This window comes from Gigantopelta aegis, chromosome 10 (genome assembly GCF_016097555.1).
Source record: "Gigantopelta aegis isolate Gae_Host chromosome 10, Gae_host_genome, whole genome shotgun sequence".
Taxonomy (NCBI): domain Eukaryota; kingdom Metazoa; phylum Mollusca; class Gastropoda; order Neomphalida; family Peltospiridae; genus Gigantopelta; species Gigantopelta aegis.
Genome location: NC_054708.1, coordinates 84,208,377 through 84,235,519, shown reverse-complemented (window position 1 = coordinate 84,235,519; position 27,143 = coordinate 84,208,377). Strand labels below are relative to the sequence as shown.

Here is a 27,143-nt window from a genome sequence, read left to right as displayed (position 1 = left end):
TGGCCGTCACATTTAACCGTTTTATTAATTAACTGTACGATTATACTTGTTGATATTAAGCAATAATGTGCATTATATATCATTGAATATGCATACCAGGTCAAATGCCTTAAGTGTCCCTTCCTTTAACACAAAAGGAGGATCTGGATTTCTTTTAAGTTTATTCAGCCATGACAAATTTAGATGTCATAAAGGATATTTGCTAAACTTTCGTTGTTGAGTATACATAACGTCATTTTGTTGTTTATTAAATCATGATGATGTCATATTTAGTTCTGACACGGTCATTAAGGTTTATAAATGTCAAATCGTCCAATAATATCAGCTTTACACCAATGCAGAACATTTGTATCTGAAAAAATATGATTTACAAGTGTGACTATTGGTGCCAGTGTTCTCGCTACTCCATTTAAGCGAGGCAGCCCGCCCTGCTATTGCATTTTGCCGCCTTCCTTTCACGTGCTCTGCCCTCCTTTATTTTTCTGCACCCCTCTTTATTTTCCAGCACTTTTGTTTTGAAGGGTGCGGTGCTGCGCGGCCGCCCTCCTTTAATTTTCACCCAACAAGAACACTGGGTGTAATAATTATTTTTATTTGTTTATTTTACAAAATTCACGTTTTTTTAATGTTACAAAAGCTGACACCCAGTAGCTGATCATGAATGTGTAATTTTGTGCTGGGGTGTCATTAAACATTCATTCATTCACTAGAATGTAACAATTTTTAAAATAAAATATATTCACCTACATGTATTGTTTCTTAATTCACAAAGTATGCTTATTGTTTTATGTACAACACACAACATTAAGCTTTATTTCATTTTTAGCATACACACACACACAGATATATATATATATATATATATATATATATATATATATATATATTTATTACATACCCATTAAATCTTACTATATAAATACAGTCCTGAATACAAAAATGAAATACACTTTTCCCTATTCAACTCAACTGTCGGAACTATACCGTATTCAATGGTATTCAAATTTGAACTGAAAACAGACGAAAACGGTGACAAATATTTACAATTTAATGAGCGCGATACCAAAACTCGAGACGGGAACACTAACCAACGATTGCACCGACCAGTGATCCATAGCTGGTTCAACAAAGGCCATGGTTTGTGCTATCCTGCCTGTGGGAAGCGCAAATAAAAGATCCCTTGCTGCCTGTCATAAAAAGAGTAGCCTATGTGGCGACAGCGGGTTTCCTCTAAAAACAGTGTCAGAATGACCATATGTTTGACGTCCAATAGCCGATGATAAGATAAAAAATCAATGTGCTCTAGCGGCGTCGTTAAATAAAACAAACTTTACTTTACTAACCAACGAGCTTTTAATCCACGATAGTTAAGGTCGACGACAGTCACTTTTTGGACCCTTGTTTAGGGTTCGTACACAATAAATAAAACATCTCCAACCATAATTTTGTGATATAATATATTTTACAAAAGGTACTTTTTATTTCTTTCATCTTTTAAAACTTCAAATTAATATTTTGTCCAGAATTATGAAAAATAAAACAATACTGACCTGTAAACAGCGTTGTCTGCTTGTTTTAGGAATTTGACAGGGGTCAAGATTAGTAGACTAGTTTTTATTTTAATGTGGCGAAGCATTGTAATAATACAGCTAATTTCGAATTTAAATGACGTCAGTATTCCAATGACGTCACTTTGCATCTCCTTACAATAACCATAAACTGGGTACATGACGTTTCCTTTTTGGAAAAATTCCATTGTAAAATTGCTATTGAATTTAAAAAAAAAAATGTTTTAACATTACTAATGCACCTGAATGTGTTTGAACAAAATCTTGTGATTAAAAAAGTGTACATTTTACGAAATATGGATTTCTATGCTATATTTATTGTGTACGACTGTCGTCGACTTTAGCAACAATGACGTCGCATGCACCCTCTCCTTACGCACATTTATAATAAACTTAAACTTTTCAGCAACAAATAATTCCATGAACATCAATAAAAGAAAACGCACCGATGACGACACAATTCTTGACATTTTTCTTCGTTGATAAAACTGGCACGCTGAAAGTTTTGTGACGTATTACGAGCAAATTAAATATATTGTTCATGAATTTTAGCTATTACATTGTCTTTAAAAGGCATTTCAAACAATATCATTAAAATTATAGGTAACTTTTCACTCTTTCTTTCTTATTTCTGTTTATTGTTTAAAGAAAACTATATTCCTATGTGTAATAATTGGTGGTTCTTCGGTCCGTGTAGTAACACAGCTGACGTAGTTGTGTAAATTTAAAAATCCCTGTCATTAGCTAGCAGTGTTACAATTTTTGAACTATTATTTAGAAACAAAATTCCAGTTTAGGGTATGTAATATATATATATATAGTCAAACCTGTCCTAGCGGCCATCTGTATTCAGTGGTCACCTGCGTTAAGCGGCCACTTTTTCCCTCCCAAACGATTTATAACGTAAATGCACCTGTAATAAGCGGTCACCTGTACTACGTGGCCATCGGCCACACAAATCGGAACCCAAATCACTAAAATACCTGTATTAAGCGGCCACAGTAAATATTTACTATTATATATAAAAGGGATATTTAACAACAGTGATAAGGTGCAGCAAATAACCGATCTTAACACCTTCAGGAATACTAGTACCCATTCAGTCCTGACATCTCTACTGTGTATCAAATTAAGAAAGTATGACTATGGATAGCATCTAATTGCCCCTGGGCAGGCTATGCTTGACATTTGTAGGTTCATTTACGGTACTATGACAATACACAGCATAAAGTAGAAATTAAATAATTAAATGGAAAGAGAAAACAAACTTGTTTTGGTTAATTCAATACATTCCAGCTGCAGTTTTTACTGAAGGAAAGAAATGTTTTATTTAACGACGCACTCAACACATTGTATTTGCGGTTATATGGCGTCGGACATATGGTTAAGGACCACACAGATATTGAGAGAGGAAACCCGCTGTCGCCACTTCATGGGCTACTCTTTTCGATTAGCAGCAAGGGATCTTTTATATGCACCATCCCACAGACAGGGTAGTACATACCATGGCCTTTGATATACCAGTCGTGGTGCACTGGCCTTTTTCCTGAAGGAGGCGACATGTCAAAAGTTTATTTATATAGTAAACTGTAAAGCACACATCCATTAATTAGCAGTACAGACACTAAAACAAGAAACAACAACAAATGTTTTAAAGACTTATGTCGCAACCTGTAATCAGTGGCCACCTGTCTTAAGAGGCCACTTTTATCTACTCCCTTGTGTGACTGCTTAAGACAGGTTTGACTATGTATGTATGTATATATATATATATGTGTACATGTGTATGTGTATGTATATGTATATGTAGGTAAGTAATAAATTATACTTACAGATAAATGAACAATTACATGATTGTATTGATTTTTTAAATTAATAATTGATCAGTAAAAGATTGCCAGTTATATCCTTTTTGCCATAGTATACATTCATTATACAGATGTGGGCCAGTGGATTTTTATAGTTATTAACCCAGCTGGCTAGTAAATGTTTTTATAATTCAACAGTCCTGTCATATGATTATGAAAGTCACTGTTTGCTTTCATTGACATAATAATTATTTGATTATCTGTATTAGTTTTTAAATCCTGTTTGTTCTGTTGTCATTATATGTCAGTTTGAGGGATTTTTGTAATAAGATTTGTCAGATGGCCAATCAAGAGCTTACACTGAGAATGTTCATTAATTAAACATTAGCAGGGCTTGAAATACAAGTGAGATATGGCCTGATGTTATTGTTTAAAAGTAGCAGGACAAAACCAGTGTGGCCTCCTAAGAAAAATGGCCTGCCAGGCTGGCAGAACTGAGACAGCACAGTGGAAGTGTGTGCAAAACTAGAACCTCCAAGATGTATTTTAGAGTATTCTGTAATTAAAATATACCGGAGTCACAAGCTAGATAGCACTTTAGCGGATGAGAAATCTACGTAGATTTGTTTAGAGCTTGAAAACTGACCTGCAATTTTTTGGTAGTTTTAGCAGGTGATAAATAGTTCACCTGTGAGGTCTAAAAAAAATGGAATGCAATTTCGAGCGCTGCATCATGTAGGTTTCAGAAGAAAATTTATTTTGCTTGGAACTCACAATAGTAGACCCTGGACCCAAAGCCTTCAATCATGGGACTCTAGGATTTTCAAGAACATTTATGCTGACATTTTGGAACCTTTTTCTAGTCAGACATTCTGCCAAAAAATAATTTGAGAGTACGTTTTTAATTTGAAATAGGACATTGCCTTAAATGTGCAGGTGTGCAGAAAGTACTCTCCTGTTCAGTAAATGCGAGTAAAAAATCTGACATATGAGTTTAAAAAATGCAACTACATGTCCGACAGGCTATTACTGACTGACCGTAATCTTTATAAAAAAATATTTTTTATCGAACCCATGACTCCGCATCAACTATGACATAAACCATTCAAACAAGCTGAATTATGACAAAATACACAATACATGTACGACATTGACTTCAGAGTTCCGAAATGCACAAGAACATCATTCCGGAAACAACCGGTCAAAGGTCAATACTTCCTAGAAATGGCTTGTTTACGTTGAAAGTATGTTGTCGGTGTGTTGTCAGATCGTTCTGTTAAATACTTGCAGGATGTAACTTGAATTTTGTAAATCTATATATGAAAGAAATGTGACAAACTTTGCCTTTACCAAAATATTTCATTTGCCATGTGATATTGATCACTTGGCCAACCAAGTGTCCTTAATAATGTTTTTGAGAAATATTTGTTAAACAATAATATATTGTTCTGTAGGCTGGCGAACTAGTAGAAATACTGGTGGGCAAGTAAATTTTAGTTAGTTCTGCTCTGGCATGCTAGTATTTCTCCACCCCTGAATGTGCTATCGTATTTCCTGGAAGTCATATGTTTTCCCTGGCAGCCCATATTTTATTTGACCTTATTTTTTAGATAAATAAAAGCAAGCCATATTTTACTTCCTACATCGTTCCTACACTTCCCCCATGTGTAACTGTTAGACTTGTTTAGCAGTCAGAATAACATCCAACGAGTAATTATGGAACGTAACTGCCAAATATACTTGCCCTATGGCACTAAACTTCATCATGTTTAAACGTTAGGGCAAATCCACTTTGCCTTTAATTTCATGGAAATAAAAGCATTAATTATATAATTGGTATCATGTCCACCACAAAATCAGACTAGTCACATTTTCCAAGCAGGCAAATTTAAGGTGAAATTTTCGCAAATACATATTATTATGAAATTGTAACACATTTCTATTGTGCACCTTATGAAACACTTTATTTAAAAAAAAGCAAAAGATAAGTGTTTCGTAAATTTAAGCTCCATAGTAGAATTTCCCTCACATGCATGTGGCTCCTCAGAAAAAATATTGTAGCTACTCCAGTGGGCTCTCCCCAGTGTTATAACCAGCTGACCAGATAATGCAGGCTTCTGAAAATTGTGAGAACAAAAGTTTTATTTGCGAGTCCCTCACACAAGTTTAGTTTTTGGCATAACCTGTTTTTGTGTTGTTTGTACATTAAATTTAGGACACCATTTACATGTTCATGACAGTTTGCACAGAAACAAAATGCAGGGCTTTAGATGTCACTAATTTGGGCACAAATGGATTTTTGTCCATTTTGTGCACTTTGAGGTCTTTGTTGGCATGTACACAGTAATGTTGTTATCAGCTGATAGAGAGTTGTAGATATTCAGGAATGTATTTCATGCTAGTTTAATTCTACTTAACTGCTGTTTAACCTTTCATTGGTTTTCAGGTGACATGTTTTGAGGTCAGCTTCTTTGTACAAGTTTTAATTTGGGCTTGCATATTTTGGGCATTCTTATCTTGGGCACACCATTTATCACCTCAACTGTGGTTAATTACCGTATTTGTTTTTGCATAAGCCATTAAAATGCAGAGGCCTCAGATTGAAGAACCAGCTCTTTTTTTATTTATTTACCCATAGCTATGACCTTGGCAGGTTGATTATGTAGAATATTGATAAGCTTACTGGTACCAGTGTCTTGTGAGATCCAGGCTCTGTGATGTGTACACTTCTTTAATTCACTGATGGGTTGGCGAGACAAAATTAAAGCATTTTGCGTAAACTATTACAACCTAATATGTGAACAAAAAATGGGTTACTGTGGTACATGTTTGCCAATGTATTGATTTTTACCACAGGAGCAGGTGAATGAAATGATAATGTAGGAAACGTCCAAGAGTCTGTGAAAGTACTGGAGCTGATATTAGACATTTTATAGTATGTTTAGTTAGAAGACCAATTAACTGGAGCAGAGATCAAAGTCATCTTCAACAGAAGGTCTGAATTACAGATATGTGGATAATGAAGACAGAAAATCCGTAAATGTATTGCACACACAATGTAGGAAGCCTGATTGGACCCTATACATGTACATGTATGTACATTCAGGGTCTGACAATGCCACTGGCCGGGACTGAAGTCTGGGCTACAAGTAATCAACATTATCAACTGTATTACTGCATTGCATACTCAGGACTAGTTCTGGGTCAGCAGAAAAGTTAACCAAATTATAAATTAAACTTTCCCACTAATGGGAAAATGTAGCAAGTTTCCTGTTTATAGAAGTCTAAATGTCAAAATTACCAAATTGTTTCACATCTAATAGCCGATGATTTATTCATCAGTGTCCTCTAGTGGTGTCTTTAAACAAAACAAACTATTAAACTTCCTAATTTTATAGATGCCCAGTTATTTTGTAAAGAAAAGTATCACTTATTTCATAAAATTATTTTGCCAGATTAAAATAAAATAAGCCAGTTTTTATAAAATTAGCAATTTGCAAATTTGGGGAGTGCCAGAGCTAGCCCAGCATACATGTAGAACAGACACTTCGGCTAGTGACTTGAAGAAACATTTGTCACATGTGTGTGTGTGTGTGTGTGTGTGTACATGCACACACTTCGGCTAGTGACTTGAAGAAACATTTGTCACATTGTGTGTGTACATGCACAGACACTTCGGCTAGTGACTTGAAGAAACATTTGTCACATTGTGTGTGTGTGTGTGTGTGTGTGTGTACATGCACACACTTCGGCTAGTGACTTGAAGAAACATTTGTCACATTGTGTGTGTACATGCACAGACACTTCGGCTAGTGACTTGAAGAAACATTTGTCACATTGTGTGTGTGTGTGTACATGCACAGACACTTCGGCTAGTGACTTGAAGAAACATTTGTCACATTGTGTGTGTGTGTGTGTGTCTGTGTGTACATGCACACACTTCGGCTAGTGACTTGAAGAAACATTTGTCACATTGTGTGTGTGTGTGTGTGTGTGTACATGCACAGACATTTCGGCTAGTGACTTGAAGAAACATTTGTCACATTGTGTGTGTGTGTGTACATGCACAGACACTTCGGCTAGTGACTTGAAGAAACATTTGTCACATTGTGTGTGTGTGTGTGTGTGTACATGCACAGACACTTCGGCTAGTGACTTGAAGAAACATTTGTCACATTGTGTGTGTGTGTGTGTGTACATGCACAGACACTTCGGCTAGTGACTTGAAGAAACATTTGTCACATTGTGTGTGTGTGTGTACATGCACAGACACTTCGGCTAGTGACTTGAAGAAACATTTGTCACATTGTGTGTGTGTGTGTGTGTGTGTACATGCACAGACACTTCAGCTAGTGACTTGAAGAAACATTTGTCACATTGTGTGTGTGTGTGTGTGTATGTGTGTGTACATGCACACACACTTCGGCTAGTGACTTGAAGAAACATTTGTCACATTGTGTGTGTGTGTGTGTGTACATGCACATACACTTCGGCTAGTGACTTGAAGAAACATTTGTCACATTGTGTGTGTGTGTGTGTGTACATGCACATACACTTCGGCTAGTGACTTGAACAAACATTTGTCACATTGTGTGTGTGTGAGTGTGTGTACATGCACAGACACTTCGGCTAGTGACTTGAAGAAACATTTGTCACATTGTATGTGTGTGTGTGTGAGAGTGTGTGTGTGTACATGCACAGACACTTCGGCTAGTGACTTGAAGAAACATTTGTCACATTGTGTGTGTGTGTACATGCACAGACACTTCGGCTAGTGACTTGAAGAAACATTTGTCACATTGTGTGTGTGTGTGTGTGTGTGTGTGTACATGCACAGACACTTCGGCTAGTGACTTGAAGAAACATTTGTCACATTGTGTGTGTGTGTGTGTGTACATGCACATACACTTCGGCTAGTGACTTGAAGAAACATTTGTCACATTGTGTGTGTGTGTGTGTGTGTACATGCACAGACACTTCGGCTAGTGACTTGAAGAAACATTTGTCACATTGTATGTGTGTGTGTGTGAGAGTGTGTGTGTGTACATGCACAGACACTTCGGCTAGTGACTTGAAGAAACATTTGTCACATTGTGTGTGTGTGTGTGTGTGTACATGCACAGACACTTCGGCTAGTGACTTGAAGAAACATTTGTCACATTGTGTGTGTGTGTGTGTGTGTGTGTGTGTGTACATGCACAGACACTTCGGCTAGTGACTTGAAGAAACATTTGTCACATTGTGTGTGTGTGTACATGCACAGACACTTCGGCTAGTGACTTGAAGAAACATTTGTCACATTGTGTGTGTGAGTGTGTGTGTGTGTGTGTACATGCACAGACACTTCGGCTAGTGACTTGAAGAAACATTTGTCACATTGTGTGTGTGTGTGTACATGCACAGACACTTCGGCTAGTGACTTGAAGAAACATTTGTCACATTGTGTGTGTGTGTGTGTGTACATGCACAGACACTTCGGCTAGTGACTTGAAGAAACATTTGTCACATTGTGTGTGTGTGTGTACATGCACAGACACTTCGGCTAGTGACTTGAAGAAACATTTGTCACATTGTGTGTGTGTGTGTACATGCACAGACACTTCGGCTAGTGACTTGAAGAAACATTTGTCACATTGTGTGTGTGTGTGTACATGCACAGACACTTCGGCTAGTGACTTGAAGAAACATTTGTCACATTGTGTGTGTGTGTGTGTGTACATGCACAGACACTTCGGCTAGTGACTTGAAGAAACATTTGTCACATTGTGTGTGTGTGTGTACATGCACAGACACTTCGGCTAGTGACTTGAAGAAACTTCGGCTTGAAGAAACATTTGTCACATTGTGTGTGTGTGTGTACATGCACAGACACTTCGGCTAGTGACTTGAAGAAACTTCGGCTTGAAGAAACATTTGTCACATTGTGTGTGTGTGTGTGTACATGCACAGACACTTCGGCTAGTGACTTGAAGAAACATTTGTCACATTGTGTGTGTGTATGTGTACATGCACATACACTTCGGCTAGTGACTTGAAGAAACATTTGTCACATTGTGTGTGTGTGTGTGTGTGTGTATATGCACAGACACTTCGGCTAGTGACTTGAAGAAACATTTGTCACATTGTATGTGTGTGTGTGTGTGAGAGTGTGTGTGTGTGTACATGCACAGACACTTCGGCTAGTGACTTGAAAAAACATTTGTCACATTGTGTGTGTGTGTGTACATGCACAGACACTTCGGCTAGTGACTTGAAGAAACATTTGTCACATTGTGTGTGTGTGTGTGTGTGTGCATGCACATACACTTCGGCTAGTGACTTGAAGAAACATTTGTCACATTGTGTGTGTGTGTGTGTGTGTGTACATGCACAGACACTTCGGCTAGTGACTTGAAGAAACATTTGTCACATTGTGTGTGTGTGTGTGTACATGCACAGACACTTCGGCTAGTGACTTGAAGAAACATTTGTCACATTGTGTGTGTGTGTGTGTACATGCACAGACACTTCGGCTAGTGACTTGAAGAAACATTTGTCACATTGTGTGTGTGTGTGTGTACATGCACAGACACTTCGGCTAGTGACTTGAAGAAACATTTGTCACATTGTGTGTGTGTGTGTGTACATGCACAGACACTTCGGCTAGTGACTTGAAGAAACATTTGTCACATTGTGTGTGTGTGTGTGTACATGCACAGACACTTCGGCTAGTGACTTGAAGAAACATTTGTCACATTGTGTGTGTGTGTGTGTACATGCACAGACACTTCGGCTAGTGACTTGAAGAAACATTTGTCACATTGTGTGTGTGTGTGTGTACATGCACAGACACTTCGGCTAGTGACTTGAAGAAACATTTGTCACATTGTGTGTGTGTGTGTGTGTGTGTACATGCACAGACACTTCGGCTAGTGACTTGAAGAAACATTTGTCACATTGTGTGTGTGTGTACATGCACAGACACTTCGGCTAGTGACTTGAAGAAACATTTGTCACATTGTGTGTGTGAGTGTGTGTGTGTGTGTGTACATGCACAGACACTTCGGCTAGTGACTTGAAGAAACATTTGTCACTGTGTGTGTGTGTGTACATGCACAGACACTTCGGCTAGTGACTTGAAGAAACATTTGTCACATTGTGTGTGTGTGTGTACATGCACAGACACTTCGGCTAGTGACTTGAAGAAACATTTGTCACATTGTGTGTGTGTGTGTGTACATGCACAGACACTTCGGCTAGTGACTTGAAGAAACATTTGTCACATTGTGTGTGTGTGTGTACATGCACAGACACTTCGGCTAGTGACTTGAAGAAACATTTGTCACATTGTGTGTGTGTGTGTACATGCACAGACACTTCGGCTAGTGACTTGAAGAAACATTTGTCACATTGTGTGTGTGTGTGTGTGTACATGCACAGACACTTCGGCTAGTGACTTGAAGAAACATTTGTCACATTGTGTGTGTGTGTGTACATGCACAGACACTTCGGCTAGTGACTTGAAGAAACATTTGTCACATTGTGTGTGTGTGTGTGTACATGCACAGACACTTCGGCTAGTGACTTGAAGAAACATTTGTCACATTGTGTGTGTGTGTGTGTGTGTACATGCACAGACACTTCGGCTAGTGACTTGAAGAAACATTTGTCACATTGTGTGTGTGTGTGTGTGTGTGTGTGTGTGTGTACATGCAGACACTTCGGCTAGTGACTTAGAAACATTTGTCACATTGTGTGTGTGTGTGTGTACATGCACAGACACTTCAGCTAGTGACTTGAAGAAACATTTGTCACATTGTGTGTGTGTGTGAGTGTGTGTGTGTGTGTGTGTGTGTGTGTGTGTGTGTGTGTACATGCACAGACACTTCGGCTAGTGACTTGAAGAAACATTTGTCACATTGTGTGTGTGTGTACATGTACAGACACTTCGGCTAGTGACTTGAAGAAACATTTGTCACATTGTGTGTGTGTATGTGTACATGCACATACACTTCGGCTAGTGACTTGAAGAAACATTTGTCACATTGTGTGTGTGTGTGTGTGTGTATATGCACAGACACTTCGGCTAGTGACTTGAAGAAACATTTGTCACATTGTATGTGTGTGTGTGTGAGAGTGTGTGTGTGTGTACATGCACAGACACTTCGGCTAGTGACTTGAAGAAACATTTGTCACATTGTGTGTGTGTGTGTGTGTGCATGCACATACACTTCGGCTAGTGACTTGAAGAAACATTTGTCACATTGTGTGTGTGTGTGTGTGTGTGTACATGCACAGACACTTCGGCTAGTGACTTGAAGAAACATTTGTCACATTGTGTGTGTGTGTACATGCACAGACACTTCGGCTAGTGACTTGAACAAACATTTGTCACATTGTGTGTGTGTGTGTGTACATGCACAGACACTTCGGCTAGTGACTTGAAGAAACATTTGTCACATTGTGTGTGTGTGTGTGTACATGCACAGACACTTCGGCTAGTGACTTGAAGAAACATTTGTCACATTGTGTGTGTGAGTGTGTGTGTGTGTGTGTACATGCACAGACACTTCGGCTAGTGACTTGAAGAAACATTTGTCACATTGTGTGTGTGTGTGTACATGCACAGACACTTCGGCTAGTGACTTGAAGAAACATTTGTCACATTGTGTGTGTGTGTACATGCACAGACACTTCGGCTAGTGACTTGAAGAAACATTTGTCACATTGTGTGTGTGTGTGTGTGTGTGTGTGTGTGTGTGTGTACATGCACAGACACTTCGGCTAGTGACTTGAAGAAACATTTGTCACATTGTGTGTGTGTGTGTGTGTACATGCACAGACACTTCGGCTAGTGACTTGAAGAAACATTTGTCACATTGTGTGTGTGTGTGTACATGCACAGACACTTCGGCTAGTGACTTGAAGAAACATTTGTCACATTGTGTGTGTGTGTGTACACAGCACAGACACTTCGGCTAGTGACTTGAAGAAACATTTGTCACATTGTGTGTGTGTGTGTACATGCACAGACACTTCGGCTAGTGACTTGAAGAAACATTTGTCACATTGTGTGTGTGTGTGTGTGTGTACATGCACAGACACTTCGGCTAGTGACTTGAAGAAACATTTGTCACATTGTGTGTGTGTGTGTGTGTGTGTGTGTGTGTACATGCAGACACTTCGGCTAGTGACTTAGAAACATTTGTCACATTGTGTGTGTGTGTGTGTACATGCACAGACACTTCAGCTAGTGACTTGAAGAAACATTTGTCACATTGTGTGTGTGTGTGAGTGTGTGTGTGTGTGTGTGTGTGTGTGTGTACATGCACAGACACTTCGGCTAGTGACTTGAAGAAACATTTGTCACATTGTGTGTGTGTGTACATGTACAGACACTTCGGCTAGTGACTTGAAGAAACATTTGTCACATTGTGTGTGTGTGTGTGTGTGTGTGTACATGCACAGACACTTCGGCTAGTGACTTGAAGAAACATTTGTCACATTGTGTGTGTGTGTGTGTGTGTGTGTACATGCATAGACAATTAATTTACCCAATCACTACATTGACGTGCTGGTGCCTGTTACCTGTCTCAGGCCAATCATCAAAGAAAACAGTGCTTGTAATTAACCTGCATACCTGTACACTGTATCTGTACTCTGTGACAGGGTACACTGAAAACACACAACAAAGAAAAAACTCCACCCAAATTGCATCAAAAGAACATCAAATACAGAATATTAATAATAGAATATGTAAAGGAAAACTTCCTAGTTTATGTGTTTGTTTTAATGTGACAAATCAGCATGCTGAAATCACAAGCCAGTTATTACCAACATTCTTAAGGCGTGTCATGTATGTGTTACTATTTCATGTGGGAGTTTCTAGCTGTTCCCATTTTTCACTGGTTAGGCAAACCTTTGTTATTAGTAATCACTGAAGTAACAGATGGAATTACATTTCTTATCATTATATTTATATACAAGTGTACTCATAAATCTTGGAACTGTAGCATAAAATTATGAGATGGAATCCCAAAATATCAATAAATGCATATATCATTACAATCCCTTGGAATCTTAAAAAGCAAATTCAGTGCCTAACTAATTATAATAATAATTTTAGAGGATGAAGCAACTGTCTATGCTATTATTATTACTCTTTTTTTCTACATTGCAGATTTAGGAATGAAGATTTTTGTTTAGAACTACGTGTATTTTTGTGGTAGATTTAAAAAAAAAAAATCCCTGCTGATCTGGCACCTCCTATCTTTCAGCTTCTTTTGATGTCCACCTCCCAGTCCTTGTCTCTCCAATCACTTGTACAAGTGCTTGTGTCTATCTGTGCCACATACCTGTCATTCCACATCAGCTTTTAGCTGTGGGCTTAGTCTGACCACTTCGGAGAGTGTTTAGTAGTTATGGTATTGAGGCACTTGAAACCACCTACTCCCCTACTACTGACGGTCTTTGAAGATTTTTATATGACTGATATTAATCTCGCCTAAGGTGCTTAGGTCTTAGGATTGAACTTTCTTGGTGGATCAGTTCATTTGTTTCATGTCTCAACCAGTGTCCAACCCAACGGTTATCCCCCAGCGGTTATACCAAAGGCCATCATATATGCTATCCTGTATGTGAGAAAAATGTTTAATTGATATTTTGTTACAAAATAACTGGGCTTTTGTAAGTTCAATAGATAATTTGGTGCAATTTTTCTATTAGCAGTAAGGGATCTTTTATAAGCACTCTCATAACCAAATGTTTGACATCCAAAAAACAATGATTAATAAATCAATGTACTCTAGTGGTGTCAAACAAAACAAACTTTAATACTTGAAATTATTTCACCAAAATTAAAATAAAATTTGCCAGTTTTAGTGCTAGAGCTAGCCTTGTATAAAAGATTCCTTACTGTATTAGGAAAAATGTAGCAGGTTTCCTATGATCACTATAAGTCAGAATGACCAAATGTTTGACATCCAGTTGCTGATGATTAATTAATCAATGTGCTCTAATTGTGTTTTTAGACAAAACAAACTTTTTTTCAAGAACGTAATTTGGAAAGAAAAAGAAAATATTCATTATTAAACGAAACCTTTTAAACAGTGGCTGGGAACCCTTTGTGCCCTATATACAGGGATGTAATTGTTCATCTTCTTATTCAAGTGTCTTCTGTTCTTGTGACAAAAAGTAAGTTTCACGAAACAGATTGAATTTTATCTTAAATTATTGAAAATAGGCTTTATTGGAGTATATAGCCTTGTTTTTCACTTTTAAAGTGTCATTTCAGATGTACCAGTTTAGATCTTTCATGTCATTGCTGTTGCTATGCAGTGTTCGAGATTAACGGTATGCCGGTATCCCGGGGATACCAGAATTTAATTTTGGATACCAGACTTCAAGAACCCAGTATCCCACCGGGATACCATATAAGGTTCTTGTTTGTTTTTTTAATCCTGCATTTTTTTTTGTTGCTGAAACGTTGAAAGTCATCATTTATTGGTGAAGTTAAGTAACAGTATTTTTGAGCTCTTACGCAGTCTAATGCTATGCCGTTACAATATCTCCCCCAACTCGTACCCAGTCTAATGCTGGGAACCGCTAAGTGGCTGTTGGATGGTTCCTCCCTTCAAATTTTATTTGAGATATTTATTCCACATCTGCAGAAAATTTGATACAGGTAGGTTTATCATTAGTAATGTTAGAAACACTGAATTACTGCTAAATATTAATTTATGTCAGTATTACGCAAAAATAGATGCAGCAAATCGTTTTGCCAATTTTGCCAATGTTATTTATGAATTTCATTTAAGTGGGATACTAAATTTTCAGGTGGGATACCAGATTTTGAATTGTTAGTATCCAACTGGGATCCTGCTCAAAATGTTTAATATTGAACACTGCTATGGACTAAAATGTAAATGGGTTGGTTTATGGGGGGTTTTTTTAGTGTGTACATTGGCTGTATCAAATTCATTGGAGGCATGTATATTTACAATCATCTTATATATATATATATATATTTAAAAATTAAAATGTACATTGTATAAGTAAGAGTACTTTCCATTAAGAAGGATAAATCTTGTGTCTTATTGCTGCACATGCAAGCCCCATACCACAAAGATGTTTGGACTCTTGATGAGACGTGTTCAGAATTTACTATGTGTCTGCTAATACATGAATCTAGAATTGTGCCTGAGAATAATTCCTGCTTGCTGCTGCTTCTACCAGCTGACAGACGGAGCCGACCGGCTCTTGATTCTCGTGGAGGCAGCATTGATTTTCCAGTCGTTGGGAGACATCTTGGCAGGCATTGCCGTTGAGATTGAATATCGGTGTTCGCTGGTCAGAGGCCCATGTGCAGATCCGTCAATTGGATATTGATCAGGAGAGCTCTGTGCACATTACTATAGGTACAGGAGTGTGTTCATGGATAGTCAGCACACAGTCTGATAAAATAGTTGTGTTGACGTCTGCCTCCACTGTAACATACATGGTTATATATATGTTACAGTCAATCTGTGAAATCAGTCATTACGCGTAATGCCTAAACAAATCAGTCACTTCGCGAAGTTCCTGTGACCACCAGGCAATACGCGAAATGACTGAAAACCTCAGGCATTACATCAGCATCAGTAAGTAAACGCTGGGGGCACAAATCAAACTGATTGCGTGTAAACTTCCCTTTTAGAATCCCTGCTTTCACACAAATTGTGTACATATCGTTCTCATCACGGTCTATGATTATTCCGAGAATATTTTGTGGGTCACCGCGTCCCCTATCCACAAGAGGGATAGGTACAGCTACGTTGTCTCCCACCTGTCCACTTGTTAGCTCCAGTTTACTTCTCTTGACCATACGCTCAGCCTGTCATCTGGGAGGAACTCGCACCATTTCTCTCATTTAAGATACTGTCTATACGAGCCTTGAGTAAATCAGCTGAGACAGTAACTGGAGCAGGACTGATCAAAGGTGGACCACCATACTCTGGTGCTGAATCTAAAACTAAATCAGTTGTGGCTGAGAGCAATGGCATTTCAGGGTCAAGTCTACTATCCCACTCATCTGGTTCCTGACTAGTGTTTGGCATGACTTCATGACTGCTGCTCGGTGTTGGTTCCTGACTGGTGCTTGGTACTGATTCTTGTATATCAGCAGCAGTATGTTCTAGGACGATTGGTACATTGGATATGGCAGATATAAGATCATCCTCACTTTGCATCCGTACAACTACTTCTGTTGGCAAAGACGACGATGTTAAGCCAACTTTGGCTTCACATCCAAACATGGCAGCATATGGCGATCTCTGTATTCCTGAATGATAACTCGAATTCTTTTGGAATTGAACAAATTTTATGCCTACTGACCAACCATTTGTGTCATTATCTCCCATCCATGCAACAAGCATATCCTTGATATCACCATTTGTCCTTTCCACAGACCCCTGACTTTGAGGGTGTCGAGGTTTACCATGGACCATAACCAGCCTGGGCCACACAATTTTCAGTTCACTGATAACCTCTGCTGTGAATTCACTTCCACTGTCGCTCTGGAGAATAGATGGGGCACTAATGACAAGGAATATATCAAGCAGGTGATGAGCGATCTCAGCAGCACGCTTTGAAGTTAGGGCTTGAAGAATGACAAACTTGGTTAGGTGGTCTTGATAGACAAAAATCCACTTAAATGATTTTTGGGCCATGGACTGCATATCAATAAGATCAATTTGTGCACGAGAAGCGAACTGATTTGTGAGAATGGGGCGCACTACAACACCCTTAATCCTTGGGCGCTTACGTTTCTTCTGACATTCATGACAATAAGACTTGAAAAGATTGAGAACATCGCGAGTGATGTTTGCATACTTTTTGTTGATTTCTTTGGTCATGCGATCTCGACCACTATGTCCTGTGGCTATATGTGCACGCCTAACCACATCATATGTTTCTTCTATGCTAACATAATAAACAGGATTCTCCCTTGGGTTAACGCGCTTTTTGATGAGTTTTTCAACATCGCCACACTGCAGTATCTCAAACCTGAAAAAAAACAACCCAGGAACATTCACTAAATGTTGAATTTTCAAGGCTAAACTTTAAAATCTTCAGTTCATGGCCAGAGAGAAAGGGAAATTAACATTTTGTAAATATAATTGGACCATAGGAATTTTTAAATGTTCCTTAATTTGCATAAATCCAATAGTCTAAAAACATTTTGACGATAAATGTTTTCTGTGTAGTTGATGAATATTTTTAAATGGGTATTTTCTTAATGCAGGGTTAATATATGGCACTCAAACTCAAAGACAGAAAACAGTGGAAGAGTAACATTAAAGGCATAATGCCCAAGACATATTTTACCGTGCTTGTGCCAGTAATGCTATCTGTAACATGTCTGGCTAATAGTGTATGATTTTATTATTAAAATTAACATTTACGTATATCTTATTGCTTTCAATATCAATATATTGTTTTATGCCTTTATAAACTCATAGCAATCACCAGAAAAAGTCTGTACTCCATTTCCACCTTAAGTGTACTTTCATCCTAATACCGATTATAACTCTTATTTTAAGATCATTACCGAACTCTGGAAAAAAAAAATTGAACATTAAATACTCAATTTTAACACTCATCCACACACCATGTCACATAATTATATTCTTTGAGTGCAATGAAACTAAACATTTATGGGGAAGCATTGTGAGACTGGATATTAATTAGGATAGGAAATTTAATTAATTTGAAAAATATTGTAGTAATAGAAATATTGTAGTATTAGAATTTATGAATGAATAAACACGTTGAATGTATTGAAATACACTTACTTTGATAGCAGATAGTATCCATGTCTGCTCTTTGTTCCAGTATCAGCTGCTGCTGTTTTGAGATCTTCTAGCATTGTGAAATATGCATCTTTTGGAATTAACACTTTTCTACAAACTTCATACTTTTTGTAAAGCTCAGTTTTAAATTTATCTTCATAGGACTCTGACATCATGCACTGGTTACAACAGAAGAACTTTAGAGTAAACCCCACAAACATGTTTAGTTTTATAAAGATGAAAGTCATATGGTGTTGTAATCACATATTTGTACTAAGGGATTAGAAGAGGCCACTGCAAGGATTAGAAGAGGCCACTGCAAGTAGTACCATTACAACTAATCAGGGATGAAAAGACATCAATAATACAGCAGATTCTTTGTTGTTTGTTTAACTATTATTAAACCACATAAACATTAATTTGTTAGTAAACAAATATACAATGCTTTAATTTAGTTATTGTATAATAATAAATAATTCATGTTAAGTAGTATTTTAAATCATACAATCAATAAAGTTATCCTTGTTTGTTCTTAAAATGTGATTTTATCAACTTTTAATACCAAAAGCCTACATTTATACAAGTGTCAGTAATAAGACGTGAATCACTTTAGTCATTCTGTGTAATGTCTGGTCATGATTTTCAGTCATTCCGTGTAATGCCTGGGATTTTCAGTCATTTCGCGTATTGCCTGGTGGTCACAGGAACTTCGCGAAGTGACTGATTTTTTTAGGCATTACGCGTAATGACTGATTTCACAGATTGACTGTAACATATACATGAACTGTACTATGTGACATATATTGTCTCAGCTGATGCTTTGTATAACTCTGAATTTTAAATTAGGAGGTGTATTAAAACACATCATGAATGTATTTGATGTATTTTAATCTGACAGACTTTTAAATAGGATTAACACATTCATTTACATGTGTTTAGGATTAGAAAAAAAAAAAAAACCCAGCAAAAAATAACAAATAGAAAACCATAAACAAAAATAAAAAATAATAAAAATAAAATATTTTTTTAAGTGTGAGGACAAATTATTGTTAAACAATTGATCAAGTGAAGGTTTGAAAATGTGTTATCAAATATGCAGTTGGGCTTCATTAAATCAACTGCAACAAAATTGCAGTGGCATAGGAAGGTGCCAAAAAGTGGGGAGGGGGGTCACACTTTTATATTTACACACTTTTACACTGTTATAAAGCAAATATAGATGATGGCATATATTAATTGCCAAATTGGCTTCTTTCTTCTCTTTTTAAATTTATTATTTATATATTCTTCACATTAATCTTCATTTGGTGATTTAGTTGAACACCTGGTTGATATAACAGGCTCAGTTCTGATTCATTAATGATTAATTTAATGATGATGGTAGAAATTGTTCTTTCACCTGCATGTACAGACTTGGGTACATTGTATTTCTACACGGTTGTATTGCCTCAGTACATAGGTTGTAGGGTTGACCCCCTCCCCCCCCTTCCCTCCCCGTAGACAAATTTTCTGGTAAATTAGAAGCTGTTGTATATGGTACGTGTCCAGTGCATTAGCTCAGTCAGTTGAGTGCTCGCTTGAGGTGCTTCTGTCACAGGATCGAACCACCTCGGTTGATCCATTCAGTTGATTGGGGTTTTTCTCATTCCAACCAGTGCACCACAACTGGAAAAAAGCCATGGTATGTGCTTTCCTGTCTGTGGGAAACTGCATATAAAAGATCCTTTGCTGCATCAGGAAAAATGTAGCAGGTTTCCTCAGAATTATCAAATGTTTGACATTCAATAGCCGATGATTAATTAATCAATGTTCTCTAGTGGTGTTGTTAAACAAAACAAACTTTTTTGGGGGACTGCATATGAACGTTCTCTTGCTGCTAATGGGAAAATGTTGCAGGTTTCCTTTAAGAACTATACGTGTACCTGTATGTCAGTTATCAAATGTTGCAGGTTTCCTTTAAGAACTATACGTGTACCTGTATGTCAGAGTTATCAAATGTTGCAGGTTTCCTTTAAGAACTATACGTGTACCTGTATGTCAGTTATCAAATGTTGCAGGTTTCCTTTAAGAACTATACGTGTACCTGTATGTCAGTTATCAAATGTTGCAGGTTTCCTTTAAGAACTATACGTGTACCTGTATGTCAGAGTTATCAAATGGTCGGCATCCAGCAGCCTATGATTAATATTAATGTTCTCTGTAGTGGTCTTGTTAAACATAACAAACATTTTATGTATACAGTTGTATATTTTTAGTTTTAGTGTGCATTTAATTTACATGATAGTGTTTTTCTGTATAGTGTAATCTTTACAATAAAATATCCCAACATTGCTGATTTGAAAAGAGTGATACTGTTATAGTAAATCACTGAGCAATGGTTATGGATTTGGTTTTACCTGCCGGGAGTGTTTAGCTATAGATATTCTACATGACTGACTAATATTGATTCTCCACTTGCCCCAGGATGTACACTGTCTACCATCTGCAGTTATACCCTCATGGAAATGCCACTGCCAATTATAGAGGCTTGTTGCCTCATTATCAAAGAAATATTTATTTAACAACAAAGTGTAGAGCCACTATAGATGGCGGTAGAGATATAAGGTGGAAATCTGTTTACGTTTATATCGGTGTACATGCATATTTATGTAGGTTAAACGGTTAATGCTAGTATTGATCAATAGGATGTGACATTCTTGCAGTGTACGAAATTAGCATATTTTTTCTTCTGCGGTCCAGATTATAACAGTTGTCTAGCAGGCAGTGCAGCTGGCCCAGTTGTTGTTTCTGCAAATTTCAGTAGCATATATAGAGAATACTAAACAAGTTCCTGTGAGAGACCATTTATTTTAAGAGTGTGTTTTCAATCATTTTTCTTGTGATGTACATGGACGATCGAAAACATGAGTTGTAATATAAATGGTTGCTTTCGGGAACAAGCGTAGTATTTTATTTATTACACTGGACATCAATGAATAAAAGTTACATAGAATGACTTCAAAAATTACTAAACAAGACATGAAAATGCACAGATTAAAGACTGAAAAAATTATGTTGCTTACCGAATAACATCATTTAGCAAAATGATGTCATGTTGTGGTCATTTCTTTTAGCTATTTATCAATGAAACTTTGCATTCCTAGGCCACACATCTATCAATGAAGTTTACACAATCAATATTATAAACATATTCAAGGCTAAACAAAATTATTAAAATATATATTTTGTTAAATTATGCTGCTAGCATTAATTATAATAATTGACAGAAAGTATTTTTCCGATTTAAAAATATGAATTGAAAGAACCATGCACACACTTGTTGCATGAAGATCTATGCAGAGTTGTACTGTGTGGCTCAGTTGATCGCCTGATCAGAGGTCATGACCTCTCAAAAAGCATATTGCACAATGTGAAAAGACTATAAATATCACATGGGTATCTCATTCACCTCGGTGTAATAATAGAAAATACTAAATGAGTTCTGCAAGAGACCATTTATATTACAAAAAATGTGTTTTCAAACATTTCGCTTGTGATGTACATGTACTATCAAAAACACAGGAGCTGTAATATAAATGGTTTCTTTTGGGAACAAGTGTAATATTCTATTTATTACACAGCACATCAATGAACAAAAATCAGACAGAATTACTTCCAACATAAGTAAACAAGACTGGAACCTAAGGCCAAGGAAGATGATGTCGCTTTCCAAAATGATGTCATTTAGCAAAATAATCATATGTATAATTATGGTGGTGTAGCAATAAATCAGTTAGAAAACTCACCAATTGCACACAAAAAACCAAACACTACAAAACGAAACAAAAAACACGTAGCTAGCATCAGCAGAGGTGATATCATACACTCAGTGTATATACATACTAGTATGTAGTTTAATTCTGTTGCTGGTTTAGACAAAACCGAACGTTGTAATCTGTGATGCTGTGCATTTGGCTCAGATGTTAGTTAGTGACCTGCATCTGTATGTTTCTAGCATACATCCACTGTATATATATGTATCTAAACTAAACTGTTCTATAATGACTTTCTCTGAACTGCTTCTTTTTCTTTTTCCAGAATATGCAATTTAAGAATTGGTGTATATCAAAACCAAACTGTTACATTAGTTTCAAAGCAAGTGTTTGACAGAACACATTCTTAACTACTGTTAATTGGGCTTCCATTTTTGTGGATGTCCCTATGGCCAACCGGTTAAGGACATGGGATGTCAAATGCCATGTGAATCGATTCGGTGCAATAGGTTCGAATCCTACCAACTGACAGTTTTGTATTTCTGAAATATTACTTTGACGTTTTTCTGAAATGTAACACACATATGTTTTTTTCAGAGACTTTCTGCCCCGAGGGTCTGGTATCGTAACCCGACGACCGCTCGTCCTACAGCTGATCAACTGCAACACAGGTACAGGTAGCATATACGTGTAGTTTTATCACTCACTGACACACAAGTCTGTGACAACTCTATATGTAAGTAGAAATAACCATATGCTTAATGTTAACTAGAGTATGCTGATTATTTGGCATTACAAAAGTCTGTTCATGATTTTCATATAACAACATTGTGCTTAGTGCTCCTTGGAATATCAGGGTTGAAAATTAGCAGTCGCCTGTGGCAATCTTTATTGGCTATGGGTGATTGAAAATTTTACAAAGGTAGTCCGTTAGGTGACCATCGATATTAGGGTCTGGATGTGACAAAACACATCGCATCTGGGTTGGCGCAAACTACAGCAGCAGAAGACACAGAACATGCTCTATATTTTGACAGTGCCAGATTCAGCTTCTGTGGCTTTGGGCCAGATTTTCTAAAAATAGAGCTCAAAATATATTGAAGACATTGCGTGTATTTTTTAAATCTAGAAGTGGTCGGCTTATTAGAATGGACTGGATACCCATAATTATCTAGTAGAGCTACTATTTGACAATTGTTATGGTTAAAAGAATCATATTTAATTAGCTTACATTATTCTGGGACAAAATCAAAATATATCTTGTAGTTTTAACTCACACTAACGCATATATACAAATGGCAATGACCTTTTCCATTACTACAGCCCAGAGCTTATTCCAAAGGTTGGTTAACTGATTGTTATTGTCGATATTGTTTTAAATTTAAGCGATTTGCATTATATAAGAATATATCAGATCTATAGTCTTGACACCAAGACTTAAATAATGACATAACTGTTCAAATGTTACTGTAATAAACAATAAGTACACCGTTATGCTATGTAATATAATAACTAAATACGGTCGCCCTTCGATAACTCAAACTTCGATCTTTCGTAAACGTCGATCTCTCGAAGTGAAACGGCGGTCCTGACCGAACTGCTATACAAACTAGTAATAACAGACTTCGAACACTCAAACTTCGAACATTCGAAAAACTCTATTTCTCAAAGTAATTTTGTGGTCCCACCATAAAAAAATAAGGGATATTGCACTTCCAAAACTCGAAGTTTGTGGAGTGACTGAGCCTTTTAACTGTACCGGTAATACTTTAAAGAAAAATGAATTGTCACCCAAGCCAAGCGTGAGTGCCCCAACTGGTCTCGGCTATCGATGATACACGCGGTAATTACAGAATAATAGATCGCTGAATATGCGAAACGAAATGATCCTACATGCCTGCATTGGGTTGTCGGTGTTTGTACACAGCAGTGGGCCTCATTACACAAAGTACGGATAGTCTTGTAATCTTCAAAGAACTGTTGTAATAACAATTAACGCAGTTTGTTTTTTCTCTTAAACGAGTGCATCATGTCAAATTTGTTATTTGCTATTTAAGTGTGAATTCAAAATTATTCATTACTAGTCATTTAGTTATGTTAGAAACTGATACATCAGAGATCAATCTGTGCAAGATTACAGACACAGTAATGAAAGACGATTTTTTAAGCAAGTGTGCCAAACAATCTCTAATTACAAAAAATTTCGGATAGTTCTGCTTTGTACTTTGTGATTTGAGAGCTAAATTATTTTGTACTGTTGTGAATGTTTTATATGTAAAAAAAAAGTTCATAACCTAGTGCTATTTGGCATACAGCCTTTTGATTTGTTATGTTATGTCTCGCTATGTTAGTGAGGGTTTATAAAATGATTTTTGTGATTTACAATAATTTTGCTATTGTGTATTTTTTATTTGGTAAACAAACGTACTTAGTGCTAATCGACATTCAGTATTTTAATTTATTACAACGTTACGTTCCGCCTTGTTTTGACATTTGAAAAATATATCAACTTTAATTTATCGCTTACTTCCGGTTATATGTAAGTACGTGCTTTCAGTTTTCGTGTGTTTTTTTTACTTTACTGTCAATTAATAAATTAAAAGTACATAGAGATGTACGTCATATTGATCGGATTTATCTCGTTTCTGTTAATATTTACTTAGTTTTATCATATACACAGAAGAAATGTGCTAACATCCGATATTAACGAAATGATAATACTGCAATGCAGTTTCACTTTGAGGTCTGCTGTACGAATTTCGAACACTTGAACTCCCTGAAACTCGAACTATTTCGTCGTCCCCTTCAACTTCGAGTTAACAAAGTTTGACTGTACATCGTATATTTTGGTAAAATGTTGGGTTTTTTAAAAGATTTTTTTTTCTTTTGATATTTATTTTATTAGTAGCCTGCCTATACTAATGTAGCATTTACAATATCCAAATTAAACACACACATGTGCGTGCTTCGTCCATTCCTGAGGAAATCCAATACTGGAGATTGTACCCCTTCTTGCATCGCCACAAAGAGGAATGCCACCCTGAGACTAGGTTTATATACTAAAGCACGCACAGTTCTACCTTTATTTTCTTTGTATTGCATTATTTGTTTTTACTTCAGAGACAGTGCAAGTCCAGCTGTATACCTCGGCTGTTCTAGCATTTTGTTTTCACCCTGTATTAAAAATGAGATTTAATCATCATTATTTAATGGTAATTTGTAAAGAATTCCTTTTATTAATATTATTTACTGGATTTCTTTTTTCTTTCCAAAATTTTTATTTGAGTTGGTATGGGTTTAAAACTTGATAACAGGTTTTTATATGAATTTTAACTGTATTCATTATGAAGTTACATGCCAGTTCACCGGTTTCCTTTTGAAGGAAACAGACTATATACGGTGAGCACATGATTATTATTCAATAAAGAATATTTTAGTTTTGATTTTGGCTGTGCATTTATATTATAATTTGATAATTGGACTATTTCTCATTCCAGCCAGTGCACCATGACTGGCATATCAAAGGCTGTGGTATGTACTACCCTGTCTGTGGGATGGTGCATATAACAGATCCCTTACTGCCAATCGAAAAGAATAGCCCATGAAGTGGCGACAGCGTGTTTCCTCTCTCAATATCTGTGTGGTCCTTAACCATATGTCTGACGCCATATAACCGTAAATAAAATGTGTTGTGTGTGTTGTTAAATAAAACATTTCTTTCTTTCTTTGATAATTGGAGGGCTAGTTAAATTTGAGAAGGGCCAGTAAGATTTGTCTTCAACTGGCCCTGCTGGCGATCATGGTTTTCATATTAATTTTCAACCCTGGAATATGTAATTTAACATCATGTTTTTATGTTTATTGCTTCTCAAAATATGTAATAACATGTTTTCATGTCTATTGCTTCTCAAAATATGTAATAAGTTTGTGTTTATTGCTCCTCAGTATACTCGGTATATATAATAACGTGTTTATTGTTTCTTAGAATATGTATTATGGAATGGAGAATGTGCAAGGAGGTGAAGATTCATGAAAAATAATTCACAAGCTCCAGTATTTTTCATGAATCTATACACTTAAAAAATAACCATGTGACTGCTAAATTAACATCTAGTTTATCTTTTTTAATATAAATATTGGTTAATATGTACATGTAATAATATGATTATTGCTCCTCAGGGGGAAAAAGAAATAATGTGGTGTTTATTGCTCCCCCAAATATGTAATAATGTCTTTATTGCTCTTCAGAATATGCTGAATTTCTGCATGTCAAAGGGAAGAAGTTCACAGATTTCCTGGATGTACGTAAAGAGATTGAAGCGGAAACGGATCGTGTTACGGGTGGAAACAAAGGCATTTCATCAATTCCCATCAACCTCCGGGTGTACTCCCCACACGGTGAGTCTCAAACTGGTGCACTCCAAGTTACAAAACTACTATCCATACTATCACATTTGTGAAGCGCTGCAAGTGACAAAACTACTGTCCATACCATCGCAAAGTGGTACACTGGTCAGATTCTAAGTTGTAAAAAGATATACTTGAAATGGTAAGTAACAAAATGATGTACTTGACACTGTGTAAACCAAACCGGCCTTGGTGGCATCGTGGTTAGGCTATCGGTCTACAGGCTGGTAGGTACTGGGTTCGGATCCCAGTCGAAGCAAGGGATTTTTAATCCAGATACCGACTCCAAACCCTGAGTGAGTGCTCTGCAAGGCTCAATGGGTAAGTGTAAACCACTTGCACCGACCAGTGATCCATAACTGGTTCAACAAAGGCCATGGTTTGTGCTATCCTGCCTGTGGGAAGCGCAAATAAAAGATCCCTTGCTGCTAATCTGAAAGCGTAGCCCATGTAGTGGCGACAGTGGGTTTCCTCTCAAAATCTGTATGGTCCTTAACCATATGTCTGACGCCATATAACCGTAAATGAAATGTGTTGAGTGCATCATTAAATAAAACATTTCTTTCTGTGCAAACCAAATGATACTTTATGTATGTGCTAAAAAGTAACGAAATCATGTATTAGTTTTAAGCCGTGAAAGGTTTTACTTACTGACCCATTGATAAGTCATCCTATAAAAAACGGTCTAAAAATATCTTCTTTTTTTTTCTTCAGCAAATGAATAGCTAATACATATGAATAAAATACAATTATTTTAGGCACTTCAGAATTAAAAAACCCCAACAACATTGGCTTGTAAAG

General features: G+C 36.9%; 1 protein-coding gene across 6 annotated transcripts in view; it reads left to right on the top strand.

Annotated features, from left to right (window-relative positions):
• Positions 1 to 27,143, top strand: part of LOC121384128 (dynamin-1-like) — an 80,434-nt gene that overhangs the window by 5,796 nt on the left and 47,495 nt on the right. For all 6 annotated transcript variants that reach the window (XM_041514372.1, XM_041514373.1, XM_041514370.1 and 3 more), the window contains exons 2-3: positions 22,533 to 22,606; positions 26,184 to 26,333. In XM_041514372.1, coding sequence (XP_041370306.1) covers positions 22,533 to 22,606; positions 26,184 to 26,333 — 224 coding nt within the window. The remainder of the gene's footprint in view (positions 1 to 22,532; positions 22,607 to 26,183; positions 26,334 to 27,143) is intronic.